The sequence below is a fragment of the Ammospiza caudacuta genome, chromosome 3 (genome assembly GCF_027887145.1).
Source record: "Ammospiza caudacuta isolate bAmmCau1 chromosome 3, bAmmCau1.pri, whole genome shotgun sequence".
Lineage (NCBI taxonomy): Eukaryota > Metazoa > Chordata > Aves > Passeriformes > Passerellidae > Ammospiza > Ammospiza caudacuta.
This window is the reverse complement of record NC_080595.1, coordinates 6,860,971-6,877,055: the sequence shown is the minus strand read 5'-3', so window position 1 is coordinate 6,877,055 and position 16,085 is coordinate 6,860,971. Positions and strand designations below refer to the sequence as shown.

Below are 16,085 nucleotides of genomic sequence, written 5' to 3'. Positions count from 1 at the left end.
TGCTTCCAGGTTACCTTCTTGTTCTTTGGCACACTTGTGCCAAAGCACACAAGCAAGAGCTGCTCCTGTGCTTTGGGCTGCCTGGTGCTCAGGTATTGCCCCTGGAGCCTTGACTGCAGTGAGAGAGGGGATTTGGGACTGCCTGTGTTTGGCCCTTTCTCTGATAAGAGTTAAAATTTTCAGGGTTCACTGGCTTCTGGATGTGGCTTTAATCATTAACTAACCCCTTTATTCTGCTGCTGACTCAAAGGAGGATGTTTTTGTGTGCAGTGCTGTGAAGGGAAATACAGCTTTGGTTCAGTACTTTCCCTAGGTCCTGTGTGTCATCTCATACAGGGATCTGCCTCAGCATTGCTAAGGATACAGTTTTCCTGACAGGACACTTGAGAGACAGCTTTTCAAGTGTGTAAAGCCAGATCCTTCTGCCCTGAGTAGCTCTCCCTGTTCAGTCTCTAAATCTCCTTACATCCATTATCCAGAGGAAAATGTGTTCTGAAGATTGCAATGTTCTGGAAATGGTGAATTCTGGACCTGTCCTGCTTTTCCACATCTTGCTGTCCTGTGTACTCCTGGTGTTTTTATTCCTCTTTTTCCTGTGCATCCTTGACTTAGGACAGGGATTTGTAGAGAGAATGTCCCACATGCACTCCCATCCTGCTGCTGTCCCAAAAACAGATGAAAGAAAGAGAGGGGATGAAGGGCAGGAGAGCAGCCTGTACCTGCACATCTGTGCTCTGCCAATGCAGAGTTCTGGGGAACCACTTCTGCAGGGAAGCTCTGTAAGCAATCCAGCTGCTTGCAGGGACTGAAGGGTGTCTGTCAGATCAGTAACATGCTTGGCACCTCAAGAAAATGGTGCCCAGTTGTGGGAGCTACCAGAGTTCAGACAGCAGCTACTTCAGTCTGTTATTTCTCCTGTCCCCTGGCCAGTCTAAGAGCTACCAGGAGATGGAGAGAATCTTTGGCTGCTCTAGTCACCAGTCATTTCCATCTGCTGCCTGAGATCTCCAGGGCTGTTTTCATCTGCTCTGCCTTTTTGGGTGCTGCTTATTGTTTATGGAGGCTTCAGCTGTTCTGTCTTCTGTTCCTCTAAAATATTCTAAAAACCATGTAGCTGCAAGATCAGCATGTGAGCTCTGCAGGCTGCCCTTGCTCCTGCTTGGCTGGCTGGCAGCAGGAGAGGTGGGTGGTGTCTGTCTGTCCCCTCTGTCCCTGCTCCACTGGGCATTACCCTGGATGGGAGCTCTGGGCTGCTTCTCCCAAAGGGACCACAAACTAGAATCAGGGCTCCTTCCCCTCTCCCTTAATAAAAATAAAATAAATTAAAGTGCTTCTTATGCCACACAATGGCCCTGTTGCATACTTGGAACTGTGGCACTGGTGTGTCCATGGCTGTGTGAGCTCTCTGAGCCTGTCACACATCAGGCTTTACACATGCTTGGGGACAGGAGAGTGTGTGTTTGAGTGTGAATGTTTTGGCCTTGTTCTGTGTCAGCTTCCACATTAAGAGGCTGGAAGAGGGCTGTTGGTCTGTGCCAGTGTTCTTCCAAGGCTTTTGAGGATTCCTCTTTGCTGTGGCTCACTCCCACTGCCCTTCTGAGGCTGTGGCTGTGCTGCAGCCCATGGTGTGGGACTCAAGCCACCTTTGCACAGTGTTTTAGGCTGTGCTGGCTGGCACAGTGAGTTCAAGCACCAGCATTACCCAGGATACCAGACAGCTTGCAGAGCAGCACATTCTGGGAGGCTGTGACTTGCTGCTCCTGACTCTCAAGCCAACAATGTCAAAGTTGTCCCAAGGCACATGTACAATTCAGTCCTAGCTTGCAGTGAAGGCACTCAGGGTAGTCCTGTTTGATTTCCCTAGGGAAGGGCAAATCTCCTGTTGAATGTGGGCTTGAAGAAGGGTGTTCTTCATTCATGCTCTCTCTCCTTTCCCTCAGGGAAGAAAGCAGTGATGGATTCCAGCCCCTTCCTGTCAGAGGCCAATGCAGAAAGGATCGTGAGGACCTTGTGCAAGGTGCGGGGAGCAGCACTGAAGCTGGGACAGATGCTGAGCATTCAAGGTGAGTGTCCTTAGCACAGGTCCCCAGCTGTCCTTAGGGCTGCCAGCTGTGACACAGGGTCAGCTGTCTGCAATCAGGCCGTGCCAAGTGAATGTGGAGACTCTGAACAAATGGCTTTCTCCCGTGGAGCAGTGATGGAAATGTTTGAGTTCCATCTAATCCCAGTATGAAATAAATAGGTGCATGCACTTAGACACCACCACTCTCTCAGTGTCCTTATTGTGTGTAACTGAAATTGGTTGACAGTAGGGTGACACTGTGAATTTTAGTGTCTGTGTTACAAGCAGAGCTGTATTACACTTTATTTGCAGGTGTCCTGCTAGAAAGGAGGAGGGTGACAACAAGAATGTGATCCTGTTCTTTGTTCACCAAAAGTGGTCAAGGTTATATCCACAATACTCTCCCATTATAGCAACCTGATTGTGGTTTACATGCTCTGTGGGCACTGAAGCTTTGCTGGGAAGGCCAGTACAGCTGATAATCTTATCAGGTATAAAACACTTGTTTCCATCCTGAGAAGACTTCAAACTGCTGCTTAACCCATTGAGCTCTGAGGCCAGTGACCACAGGTGGAGGCATGAGTGACATCAGTGTCTGCACTGAACTGTTAGGGAGTTGGCAGGTGTGCTCGGTTCAAACCTTATCTGCATCTTTCCAATTTGCCTTACTGCCCAGCCTGATAGGGAAGGAAAGAACCAGCCAAAAATAGCTGTAAGACTTGTCTGGAAATAGCTTTCAATGTGTTTCTGAAATTGAGTAAGTGTCTGAGTGTTTGAAGTACTCACTTTGCTTCCTTTGTGCTTCTACTTGAATTTTTGTAGGTATCAGCTGATGAGACTGGATCTAGTAGAGTATTAAATACTTTGGCCTTACCAAACAAACAAGATCAGTTCATTATCCCAGAGAGCCCTGACTGGCATTTCACTTGCTAATCAGTTGGTTTAGATGTTTGCCAGGCTGATGGCCCCCTGGCAGAGCCCAGTGGGAGGCATCAGCTGCTGTGTCAAAGGCTGCCACCCACATGCTGCTTTCTCACCCTCCAGAAGCTGCCAGGTGCCACTGCTGGCTCACAGTGCAGTTCCAGGAGGAGCTCCTGTGCTCCCTGCTTTCCAGTGCCTCTGGTATGTGGGCAGAGCAAGCCATGCCTGGAAATCAGCTCTGCACTGAAACTCATCTGCCATAGGTGGGATTAATTTCAGATTCTTGGGACACCACTGAGCTGTGCCTGCTGTGTGCCCAAGGTTGGTCACAGCTGCCCTAGGCCTGCATGTGAGTGCAGAGGAGGAGCTATGAAAGGCTGTCTCTGAGGAGCAGAAATTCAGGAGCTCTGGATTTTAATAACTTGCTTGCTGTCTCCTAAGGTTACACTGCTCTGGCAGGAGTGTCAAATACTTGGTGATTGACTTCACTCTGGTGTCAGAACAGCCTTCAGCAACCTCAGTGGTTGTAGCCAGCCCTCATTTGGACTCTTGCTATAAGTGTGTGGATTCTGCTGTGCCTGGCAGGAACACAGGCCCATGGTGACCTTGCTGGGGGACAGCTGTGCTGAGATAAATCAGACAATGCAGAGTGTCTGTTTCTTGGGGTGGCTGTTTGGACAGGAGGGTTTCACACAGGTCCTGCCACTTCATGGGCTTCTCTGGGGCCTGGTGAGTTTGAATTCACTGCTTCTGTCAGCAGGTCTGGGTGTTAACTGGGAGCAGAGGCTCCTTGTAGCTGAGCACAAGTCATAAAGGAATTTCATTAAAACCCCTGACGTCTGTTTGGGGAGTCAGTGGATTTGTGGGGACCCACATTCCTAAAGGTCCTGCACAGAAAAGATGCCAAAGGCCCCCAGTCATCCTGTGCTGTGGGAGATGGTGGAAAGGCAGCTGAGAGTGCCCTGCCTTGGCTCCTGCTTCATGCTTTGTTCCAGTGAGGCCTCAGCACTGACCACAAAGACGTAAAACCTTATTCATCAGCGTGTGGTAAGCCTGGCAGAGCTGCTCCCACAGCAGGGCTGATTTTTGACATTGCTGCTGAGTTTCTGTACACTCAGCCTGGACTTGCGAGTTCCTTGGCTATTTGATGTTGTGCTCATGAACAAATGCTGGGGATGCCCTCCCAGACTATGGGTGGAAACCCTTTGAGAGCTTTATGGATGTCAGCAGTGAGCAGAATAAAGGAGGCTGATCCTGAATGCCTGTGGCAGATGCTGATGCTTTGACACAAACAGCTTCTGGGAGTCACTCTTAGTGAGATCCCTTCTCCTTTTGCCCAGTCACCCTTGCCAGTGCAGGTGACACATTGCAGCATGGTGGTTAACACCTCCACAGAGCCCTGAGAATATTTTTGAGCATGTTCAGAGGCTGGGCAGTGATAGAGCATCAGTGACAGAGCAGGTGTTTCTGTCAGTGCACACCCAAATGCAATGTTTCACCTTCCTGCAGGTTTGTAACGTCACACAGGAGCTCCACTGACTGCTCCTGCAAAGCCTGATCCTCTTACAAACTTCTCTTGGCTCCACAGTAGGGTTTTGTTAGTGCTTTTAAATGCTGCTATGGCTTCAGTGGGAATTTGTAAATAATGCTGAGTGTTAATGTCACATCTCTGCATTATTTATCTTTTTTGTCCCTTCCTTTCCATCCTTCTTCCCAGGACAGTCCTCTTAAGGTCACTGTTTGTTTCTTGTTTCCTGGGATAGACATAATGTGGTTCGTGCATGTGTATTTAGAGAGGAACAATCAATTTTTGTTTGAATGTCACAATTGCATGTGCAGGTTCAGTTCTCAGGATCAAGGCTTGTAGCCTGGATTTTTCCAGTATTGAGAGAGCAGCAGATAAATCTGATTCCTCTATAATCATTTATGAAATTAAAAGTTTACTAGCAGTGGTGATTTTTCTCTGAGTTGTTGTAGAAGCCTTTGCTCAAGTAGAGGGCTAATCTTTCAAGATGCCCCAGCCCCTCCTCTTATGAGTGTAAATACTTACTTGCTAAATACTTCTTAAACTTAAAAGTTTGGGCCCAGCTGTGTTCTCTGCTGCCCATTTGTAGTTGCTCTGTGTTTGGGCAGTTGTTTACAGTAGCAGATGCTGAATCCTGATTTCTCCAAGAGTTCAGCACTTGTCTAAGTGGTGTTTTACCATTGCACAGCATTCTGGAGGAGCTGCTGCCCCTTAAAATGCACTGGATTAAACCACACTGGGAACCTTGGAGCATTGGGATGGCTCTCCAGGGGTTCCTTCTGTGACCTGTGTTTCCATGAGGCAGTGGCCTCTCCTAGACCTGGGTGCTGCCAGCCAGGAGATGGGCTGGGGTGTGACAGGGACAGAGCACTGTCACCACACCAAAAGAATTAAAGAATTACTTCTAAAACCTTCACTGGGGTGTGCCTGGGGCAGGACAGCTGACTTGCCTGAGTGCAGGAGCACATTTCTCTGTGTGTGGGAGGATGCAATGGCTGCTCTGAGTGCTGTGTGCTTTCCCTTGGCAGATGATGCCTTCATCAACCCCCACCTGCAGAGGATCTTTGAGCGCGTGCGTCAGAGCGCCGACTTCATGCCCATAAAGCAGATGATGGTGAGGAATATTCCTGGGTGCCTGCCAGGGAAAGGGACAATGGACAGAAAAAATGTCACCTGTGACATGCCCCAGTAAGGGAGGTGGATGGGGATTTTATAGAATATTTTAATAAGGTTACATATTTTCAGTTGGGGGTAAAGTGTGATTCCTTCTCTCAATTGTGTGTTGTCTTTTCTCTCAAAAAATTGGAAGTTTGGGTCTAGACAGAGGGGGGAAAAATGTGGGAGTTTTTCATGTCCTGAGATTAATGTTGATATGGAGCAGGATGCTGCCACAAATATGGTTATAGGGTATTGTTGAGTGTAGCCTCCTCTTGTGTTTCCTCTTCTCTTTCTTGTGGGTCTTAATGTGGTGTCTAGACATGTCTACATCCCATTTTAGAAACAGACATAGAAGCCTCAGTCTGATGGAAAATAACCAGGAGCTTTGCCCTTACCATTTTGTTTAACTTGCCATCAAGAAAACCCAGAATGAAGTGAACTAAGTTTGCTTTCCTCAGTGTTTATGTTCTGTGTAAATTAACGTGTAAAGGGTGATGCCAAAGGAACTGCCAGCACTACTTATCTTCTGCAAGACACTAAGCAGAGCTAGAACTTAAATATGACAGTCTGGCAGGGTACCAAAGAAGATGTTAAAGCAGGCTGTGATGTTTAATTGTCAATATTGCCTTAAAGAGAGTCATGCCTGGATTGCTTCTCTTCAGCTTGGCAGGATGATGAAAGAGGAGAAATAGCTAACTCATTTTCTTTGCTCATTTTCTGGAAGATAGCAAGTGGCACCTAAAAGGGGATGTTTGTATGCCAAGGCAGCAGTGTTTGTGTTCAAGATTTCTGTCCCTTAGGGCAGAGCCCCACAGAGATCTGATCAGCACCTGTAGAGTGCTGGGGCAGCATTGCTGGCTGCACCACTCCCTGCCTTGCTGTGCAATGACAAGGCACAGAGGATCATCTAGAAAGCAGGTTATAGGCACTCAGAACTCAGTCACCTTAGAGGAACGTGATTTCTAAGACTGAAAGACTTAAATCTTTGCTTCCCATACCCTGATCCTTTCTATTTATTTGTAGAAAACTCTGAACAACGATCTGGGCCCCAACTGGAGGGATAAACTGGAGTCCTTTGAAGAACGCCCCTTTGCTGCTGCTTCCATCGGTCAGGTTCATCTGGCACGCTTGAAAAATGGGAAAGAAGTTGCCATGAAAATCCAGGTGGGCTTTCCAGAGCAGCCACGTCTTGTTTGTGCTCAGAGAAGGGCAGGGGAGCTATGTGTGTGAAATAAGAAACATTTTAATGGAAGTGAAGATGTGATGTCTTATGTAGGGCAAGCTGAGTGGAAAACACAGCAAAGGTTTTGCAGCTTGAGCCAGTCTGAGTCCAGATGAGCAGGAGACATCCCATGGATTTTTCACTGCAGTTTGGGATAATGGTGCTGAGGGACTGCTTGTACTTTTAGGGCTGTATGGGAGGGTCCCACCTGCTCCCCAGGTCAGTCCCCTTTCTGGGTGACTGTCAGCAGCCTCAGGTGGCTATTTCCAACAAAATGACATTCTAGAGCTAAAGCTTATAAACCATCCTTGTACTTGTACAGCATGGTTTATAATCCCAAGGAGTGAGGTTCCTGCTGGCTGAGCAGTATCCCAGGCAAAGCTGGGATAAACTCATTGGTGGATTTTGTAGTATGGGGAGACTTTAGCAATATTATCAATGGGTGTGGGTGTCTTCTGAAGCCATTTGTGTCCCACGTGCTCTCTGAAGTCAGGCCAAGGTAACAGCAGCAGAAACTGAACCCTCTGGCATCAGCACACATTTTCCTCAGCAGTGCAGGCTCCTTCCCCTTGACAGAGAGGGTGAGAACAGGGTGAGGTGCCTTGCCAGGACTGGGCTGGGGCCCCACCACCTGCCCTGCTGCTGGGAATGACACTCTGGGGCTTCCAGGGATGTGTGCTTCCAGCTGTGGGAGGGAAAGGACTGACTGCCATGGCTCTTGTGAGATTTGTGTGTCTGAGAACCCGTCATGTGTGGGAAGAATTCCCATCAGAGGATCTGAACAGGCCATTCTGATTGCAGGGAGCTGCATCTTAGCCTTTCTGTGTGTCCCCTGACAGATGCTGGGCTTTGAGAAAGCTTTTAGAGGAGGGATGTGTGGCTCAGGATGCCCTGGCCCATTGTGGTGTGGGTGCTGAGCCAGGTGTTTTTATCCTGCCCTGTACAACCAGGCCTCATCTAACCCCAACACTGCCCTCTCCCATTGTGTCCCACAGTACCCTGGAGTGGCCCAGAGCATCAACAGTGATGTCAACAACCTGATGGCTGTCCTGAGCATGAGCAATATTCTCCCAGAAGGTAAAAGACAGAACCCTGTGTTCCCAGGTGGAGTTCTGCCAACCCCTTTCAAGCAGCACATTGCATGTGTCCCTCCAAGGACCGGGAAAGGAACTTAAGGATGCTAAGTGTGCCCAGGAGCAGATTCCTGCAGGAAGCAGGAGAGGCAGAGGGTGCAGGGCCAGCCTGGGGAGCCAGGCTCTGTTCCCCTGTTGTGCTGCACAGCTGCTGCTGCCTCTGCCTGCCCCAGTGCCCACCTGGTGGGGTGGGAAGTGCAGCTGTGTGTTTGTGGCCATGTGTGTGCACACACCTGCAGAGTAACTGCACTTGTCTCTGTGTGTTCTCTATGGAGACAGACCCATAGGGATTCTTGGCAAAATATAAAGTGCCTGGGAATACTCACTTTTGGTGGCTTTCTAGGCTTGGAGTGTGGGCAGTGTCCAGGTGAGGTAGTCTTGCTTTGTCCTGTTACTTTCTGGTACAATTGGCACAACTCATTCTTCTCCATGTTCCCTTGTAGCTTTCCATGCCTGCCATTCTGTGCTCTTCCCAGATGTTCTCTATTCTTTCAGAGAACTGTCTGACTTAGAACTTGCTCAGTGTCCCAGCACATGGATAAGTCCCTTTTCCTACAGGGAATGCAGGACTTACCACTCTTTTTTCCAAATACATGCCTGCAGCAGTTGTAAATATCAGTGAGACTGTACAAATGCTGCTTTAAAATCAGGCTGGGTGCTGACAAAATCTGGCACTGTTCTCTCTGGTGGCTGGGCAGGGCCCTGCAGAGGTTGCTGCAGCCCCAGCTGTGTCTGGCCCAAGGAGCAGATTGGTTTTCCAAATTCAAGACTAAGACTGGGCTTGGCACCTCAGGCCCTGGCTACGTGCTGCTGCTGCAGTGCACTGCATTAGTCATGCTGACTGTGCCTGGCAGTGCCTGCTGCCACTTGCAGGCAGCTATGGAGCTGTTCCTGCTGCTTTTGCCCAGTGCTTGGGTGCTTGTCTTTGGTGTGTGTCCCTGCACAGTTGTGTGTCCCTGCACAGCCATGCCAGCAGCAGGAATGGACAGTCTGGGCTGTGGGGAGGACAGAGCAGTGCTGTGGATGTGCCTGGGCTGTGATTACTGCACAACCTGCATCCGGTTGGAAATGCACCTTGGCTCTCTGGGGCCTCCTGTGCTCCTCAGCTGCAGCTCTGGGAAGCTTAGCCTGAGCAGATCCTTTTTTCTAAGCCTGCTCTCTGCTGTGCTGTTTGACTTTCAGGTTTGTTCCCAGAGCACCTGATTGAAGTGGTGAGCAGAGAGCTGGCCCTGGAGTGTGACTACCTGAGAGAAGCTGCCTGTGCAAGGAAATTCCAGTATGTTCCCACCATTGCCTTGAACCCCTTCTGTGTGTGTGCGTGTGGGAGAGGCAGGAGAGGTTGCTTAACTTGAGGGATGGTGGGAGCTCACTGCTGTGCCCTGCCGTGGCACAGGGGAAGGGTGCATGGCCGTGGCCTGAGCTGTGCCCCAGAATGTGATCACCTCCTCTGGTGCAAGTCTGTCTGTTGTGCCACATGGGAAGGTGCTGCAGTAACTCCTGAGGCTGGGTTGCAGTGCTCTTACCTCAGCCTGTTGTTAACTTCTCCCATCCCTCAGTCCAGGAGGTTTTCAGTTCACCTCTCTTGAAGCAGTTACCACCAGCAGAGCTGCCTGCTCCCTTGGCTTGCCAAAGCACCCAGATTTCTCCATGGTGCTGGATGCTCTTTCTGTCCTGCTGCAGAACTGTGGCACTGCTCCCCTTGGCAGAGCAGTTCTCCCATGTGTGCAGTCTGGCCCTGAAGCCAAGTGGGGTCAGCAGAAGAGCCCAGTGCCCCTTGATGCACCAGCCTGGAGCCTTCCTAATATCGCTGCTCTGGCAGGAGATGGGACCTCAGGAGCTGGCAGCAGCTCCAAGTCACTGGCAGGGTTTCTGCTGACTTAATCCCTACTGTAATTGCTGAGGGAAACATTTCCTGGCAGCCCCAGGCAGGGTGTGGGGAGAGGCTGGTCCAGGGCTCTGTGAGGTGTTGCTGATGGGTCTGTCTGCTCTCAGGGCTCCTAAACCTCTTCCTCTCCTTTCTCCATCCCTAGGGAGCTGCTGAAAGACCACCCCTTCTTTTATGTACCCAGAGTAATAGATGAGCTGTGCAGCAAGCACGTGCTGACCACAGAGCTGGTGTCTGGCTTTCCCTTGGATCAAGCTGAAGGACTGAGCCAGGAGATTCGAAATGAGGTGAATTTGGGAGGTTGGGTTTCTGCCCTTCTCAGAGCCCTGTGCCAGGCTTGGGGGCATGCCTTGTGGCACAGCAAACCCTGAGCAGGGCTATCTGGAGCCTCCAGGAAGACTTGTTTAGGGAAGGTGGCAGTGACACTGGAGTCTCTCCAGGCTCATTTGGGCCTTGCAGGGAGGGGCTGGAGGGGGTGAGTGGCAAGGGCAGCTGAAGGGCAGCCTCACTGTGTGATGCCATTTCTGATGACCTTAATTTTGGGGGGACTGTCAGTAAAGGCAAAGGTGCTTTATGCAGCTGCTCTTGTGGGCAGGATTGCAGAATCATCCCAGTGCAAGCAGCTGGGTGCAATTCCTGCAGGACTGGCTGGAAAAGTACCTGTCAGTAAACAAAAGCAGGGATGTGGGGATGGGTGGGTGTTGGTGCTGAATATAGCCAGGGATTGGAGTGCTGTGGTGGGACAAGCAGCTGTTCTAGCAGCAGAAATAACTGTCCTGGTATTTGGATGTGTGTGTGTCTGTGTGTGTGAGCTGTCAGCTGTTAGGTGACTGGGGAAGAGGGCAGAGTCTGTTCCCCTGGTTAAACAGATCTCAGTGTCACATTAGATTTGAAGCTGTGCCAGAGCTGGCTGGCTATTCTTAGGGACTGTCCCCAGCAATGAGCTGCTCCATCACCAGGACTCATTTTAAAAGGCTGTGAGCTGCAGGAACAGCCCTTCTCTCCTGTGAGCCACTGGCCTGGCTGCCCCTCTGCCTTCTGACCCCAATGGCAGGGTCCTGCAGCAGGGCTGGGCTTGCACTTGGTGCTCTCTTCCTTGCACCTTGCATATGGTGTTTCACTCAGCTTTGCAGCAGCTGGAGAGGGCAGAGTGAGGCTGGCAGTTCTGCTCAACAGGCTTCAGCTTAGCAATTCTCACAGAAAAGCTCTGCTGGAGTGTGTAATCCAGCAGGGGGGGTTTCAAGGACTGCTGCTCTTGCTTTTCTGTGCCTGTCAGTCCCAAGGTGTGGCTCTCTGCTCCTCCCTCAAGCTGGGTCAGTGCTGAGCCCACAGGAGTGCATGCTGGGTCTGGTATCATACAAGATTCCCATTCTTCCAGCACCCAGTGTGTAGTCAGTGCTGGAAAGTGAAAAGGCAGGAGCAGAATGCAGCTGGATGAGCACTGGAGCATCTGTGCCATCTGCTAAGGACATCCCATGGCAGGGCTGGGCTGGGAGTTGCTGGTGCTGTGGTGAGAGGTGTTCCTTCAGCTCTGCATAGAGCAGATGGTTCCTGCTGGTGTGGCAGTGTGTGCCCTGTTTGCTGATGCCTGCTCTAAGTTACAGGTGTGAATTTGTTTCTTGTTTCTCCTTGTTGTAAAAGATCTGCCACAACATCCTGGTGCTGTGCCTGCGGGAGCTGTTTGAGTTCCGCTACATGCAGACCGACCCCAACTGGTCCAACTTCTTCTATGACCCACAGCTGCACAAGGTAAGCCTGAGCAGCCACCCTCCTGCCTGCACAAACAGCAGTTTTCACCAGCTTTTGTTATTCCTCACTCCCACTCCCCACTTAATCCTGAGTGGGATTCTCTCAGTTTCCTGTCCTTGAGGCACAGGCAGATAGCACAGGGAAACCTCCCTTTGCCACTTGCCCTCTCTAGGGGTTGGTAGGAAAGCAGGGCTGCTGTAACCCTGGCCCTTGAGCAGTCACAGCTACTTCCTTAACCTCAGGATCTGTTCTGAAGGTGGGAGGCTGCAGCAGGCAGTGCTCTGCCAGCACACACCTGAGCCCAGGATCTCCCTCTTGTGCTGTGGAGATAAGACTATTAATTCCTGCTCATTGGTTTGGCTGCTTGTCTGTGCTCTGTAGGGCAGATGGAATTGCTTTTTATTCCTGAGGTCTGTGCTGCAAAGTGCTGGGAAAAGATTCAGTGGTGCTCTGTCCCTGCACATGGAGCCTGAGTGGAGCTGCCAGCAGAGCAGGAGTGGCAGTGTGGGCACTGGGCAGTGGCCTCAGCCCTGTTGGGCTGCAGACTGGGAATAAAGGAGTCAGGGGCAGCTGGGATGCAGAGGAGAGCTGGGAAAGCCAGCTGAGCTTCCTGAAGAAATCAGGAGCATTCTTAAGATCAGCTGTGGTTGACTCTAATACAGAGAGCTTTGTCCATTCCAGGTGGCCCTGCTGGACTTTGGAGCAACACGAGGGTTTGATGAGAAGTTCACAGATGTCTACATAGAGGTGAGGACTTGCACTGTGCCCTAGAGAGCTGCACTTGATTTTGCAAATACTCTTATTTCTTAGCTGTTATCACTTTGTACTGGGGTACACTTTGGGTGTGGGGGAAGCAGGGCTGGAGGCAAGAGTGGTCTCTGTTCCTGTTTCATCCTTTGCATGGCTGTCTGCAGATGTGCTGCAAGCTCTGAGGTGGGATGTTCACACAAGTGCACTGCAGTGATGCTTGCTGGGGGCCTTGGGTGTATCAGGGCACTCACAACTCTGTGATTTTTATATGAGGATATGCAGGAATTGCTTGTTCTCCACCTCCTCCTGAGATTTTCAGGTTTTCCACAGACAGATGAATGGATGTGAAATCAAACATGCTTCCTTTGTGCTCACCATGTTCTGTACATGGTAACTGAGCTGCCAGGGCCAGCAGCTCCCACCTAAAGCTGCTCACAGTCAGCTCTGCTGTTTCTTTGGGGAGGGGCTGACTATTTGTGAAGCTTTTTTTGCTGTCCCTTACATTCTCTGGGCCATGTGCAGCCCTGTTGGGAAGAAGGTGGATCTTTTAGCCAGTAGCTCTTAACCTGCCCAGCATGCAGAGGAGAGGGCAGAGGCAAGGCAGTGAGCAGTGGCTGGTGTGTGGCAGTGTGTGCTCCTGTGGCCTGGGCAGCAGTCCTGCTGTTCACTCTTCTCTTGGCTCTCCTGAAAGTATTCCTCCTCCTCAGGTAATCAAGGCAGCTGCTGACATGGACAGAGAGAGGGTACTGAAGAAGTCCATTGAAATGAAATTCCTCACTGGCTATGAAATCAAGGTATGGAGCAGAAGGGTCTGATTTTGGTGTTGGGCACAGATAAGGTGATTGCAGGTCTGTGAACTTCCCCAGACTTCTTGATGTGGTAAAAGTGTCAGTCCAAAAGCCCTTTTGATAAGCATGAGAGAGGAGGGTAAAAAAGGTTTTGGCTTTTGTTCTCACTTCCTTTTGGGAGCAGGAAAATAATAAGGACACACCTAGCCCCAAAACCACTGTCCTTCCTTCTCTCCCCATGCAAGACCCTGCAGCTGATGACAATTTCTGAGGAAATATAGCAAATGTCCAGTCACTTTGATTTTGTGTTTTCAAAAGGATCTGGTTATTTTTTCTGAAAGCTGTTAAGGGAAAATCAATTTTCTCACATACTCCTTCCCACTGTGCACTTGTGCAAATGTGTTAGAACCAGCATGTTGTATGACTGGGAAGATGGTTTTCTAGAAGGTTTAGCTGCTCAAAACTGTATGAACTAAATGTTCCTCAGTCTTGCTGGGGGCTGGAGGTTCCCTTTGTTGTGGACAGGGCTGTTTCTCCTGAGCTGCTGCTGTTAGCACTGGCATTTCTTTTCCTCCTTGGTGGTTCTCATGGCTAGTGGTGTTATTTATCCCTCTAGTTAAGTGTTACTTATCCCTCTTTCCTTTTGGGCAGGAAATGGAAGATGCCCACTTAAATGCTGTCCTCATCCTGGGAGAGGCTTTTGCATCTAAGGAGCCTTTTGATTTTGGCAACCAAAGCACCACTGAGAAGATCCATGGTTTAATCCCAATCATGCTGAAGCACCGGCTCATCCCCCCGCCGGAGGAGACCTACTCCCTTCATCGGAAGATGGGCGGCTCTTTCCTCATCTGCACCAAACTGAAGGCCAAAATTCCCTGCAAAAACATGTTCCAAGAGGCATACAGCAAGTACTGGAGCAGTAGGGGCAAGAAGCCAGAGGAGTAGTAAGAAGGAACTTGTCTTGTTGTGAGGGCCCGGTTCAGCTGAGCCTTGCAGAGAGCGTTCCAAGCCTCCCCAGCGTTGCTCCCCAGCTCTCCATCCTCTTGAGATGCAGCAGCCCCATGCCCTGGAAGCCAAGGGTGCATTCCACGAGGACAAAGCTGCTCTTTCCTGCTGTGTCTGTCCTGCCTGGACTGCCAGCACAGCCCACAGCTCGCAGGAAACTCTTGAGTGCTTCTGTGCTGCTTCAAGGCACCAGCTGACTACCTTGAATGCATTTGTAACATTGTGATGGTGGCTGCATATTGAGAGGGTTTTGTAACGAGTAGGGGAAGGAGGATGAGAGCAGAGTTTAATATTGAAACCTATTTGTAATTGTCCACAAATTGTTTTTTAAAAACCTTCCCTCTTTCAAGCTGAGGTGGAATTCAAGTAGTTTTCATACTGTGACTTTAGAGAATGAGATACCAAGGTGTTCCCTACCACAGACACATCCAGCACCTCCCCCACGTTTTTGTAAGTCAAGTGGTGGCAGTCTGAGAACCCTCCTGGATTCTTCTGACATTGATTTAATGCAAGGGGCGTGTGTGTACGTTGAAGTTTGATGCTTTCTGCCTCTTTCTGGCTTGCAAGCTAAACATAGGAAATATTTTAAAAGTCCGAGAATTGAATACCAGTCTCTTTTAAACACACACACACATGCACACTCTCACAACCCATCTCAGTTCTGGGAGTCAAATGTGTAATCAGCAGAGCTAGATCTGAGCACACCTAGTGGGATTCTGCACTGTCTGGTAGGTATCAGCTTTCCTGAGGGCAAGTTAGATAAGCTCCAACTCTGACCCCCACTGCTTGCTGGACTCCTGACTAAAACCTGCTCTGTGTGTTTCCCTGAGGCAGAACTTGCAGCAAGGCAAACAAACGTCCTGCCGCTGGAGAGCAGCTGCACATCAGCTGAAATGTCACACGGTTCAAACCAGACGCACAGTTTTAAACTCCTGGAGTCGAGCTAGGAAATTGACTTTTGTAGGTTTTTGTACAAAGCCTGAACCTGTACAACTTCCTGATGTCAATAAACAAGTGCTTGTGCCGTGGGCCTGCTGCTTGTGGCTGTGTCATCTTCTGTGTGGGAATGGACACTCAGGTGAGCAGTGTCCTGTTCTGGGGATAAACTGCAGCTCAGCAGAAGCTGAGGCCTGGTCATGCCATGAAAATCCCTGGTAATTTACTTGTTTTTTAATTATCCTTTTTTAAATCATTCTGGCAGCAGCCTCCTGAACACAAGTCTCTCTGCCTTTCCTGCACTTGTGAAGGAGAGGCTGGTGCAGCTGAGGCTTTCCTGGTGTCTTAAGGCAAGTGCCAGGTATTGATTTACCAGCAGGCTCAGCTGGTCCTGCTCAGCTAACAGAGCCCAGGAATGCCCAGGTTGCCTGATATTAAGTCCAGCATATGTGAAATCCTGACAGCTGACACTTCAGAGGGAGAGAACAGGTAAGTGACTAAATGGTCTCTCTCAGGAGTGACCTCTGAGAAATAGGAAAACAGGTAATGGTATTATCTTTATTCCAAAGCCATAAACATATAATATGCCACTTCATTTAAGACTTTATTGAACAAGATGCAGTGCAGTTCAGTTCAAAATCCCAGTCAGATTATTCTTAACCTTTTGAGAAGAGTTAACTCTGCTGTTCAATGAAGTAATAGTTTTGCATGAAGCAGTTTATCAGTGTACAAAGTTACAGTAACTTCCCTTGTTTTGAGTTCTGATAAACATTGTTTAGTTTTTCTCCTTTGGCTCTAGACCTTGCAGCTGTAAAAACAACAGAGCTGTTTGAGCTGTTAAATGTTTATGATAAAGTTTAAAAAGTAAAGTATAAAAAGCTGACAAGGGAATTCGATTAGGTGAGCTTCAGAGCAGATTTTCTGAAAGTGAAGGTTCAAGGCCAGCATGTT

At 49.5% G+C, this 16,085-nt stretch overlaps 1 protein-coding gene across 1 annotated transcript in view; it reads left to right on the top strand.

The window, feature by feature from the left end:
* The window catches only part of COQ8A (coenzyme Q8A), a 42,234-nt gene extending 27,013 nt beyond the window's left edge, over positions 1 to 15,221 (top strand). The window contains exons 6-15 of the mRNA XM_058801598.1: positions 1,941 to 2,063; positions 5,537 to 5,622; positions 6,690 to 6,830; positions 7,884 to 7,965; positions 9,204 to 9,297; positions 10,052 to 10,193; positions 11,548 to 11,655; positions 12,337 to 12,402; positions 13,113 to 13,199; positions 13,845 to 15,221. Coding sequence (XP_058657581.1) covers positions 1,941 to 2,063; positions 5,537 to 5,622; positions 6,690 to 6,830; positions 7,884 to 7,965; positions 9,204 to 9,297; positions 10,052 to 10,193; positions 11,548 to 11,655; positions 12,337 to 12,402; positions 13,113 to 13,199; positions 13,845 to 14,138 — 1,223 coding nt within the window. The 3' untranslated portion in view covers positions 14,139 to 15,221. The remainder of the gene's footprint in view (positions 1 to 1,940; positions 2,064 to 5,536; positions 5,623 to 6,689; positions 6,831 to 7,883; positions 7,966 to 9,203; positions 9,298 to 10,051; positions 10,194 to 11,547; positions 11,656 to 12,336; positions 12,403 to 13,112; positions 13,200 to 13,844) is intronic.
* The last annotated feature ends 864 nt before the right edge of the window (positions 15,222 to 16,085 follow it).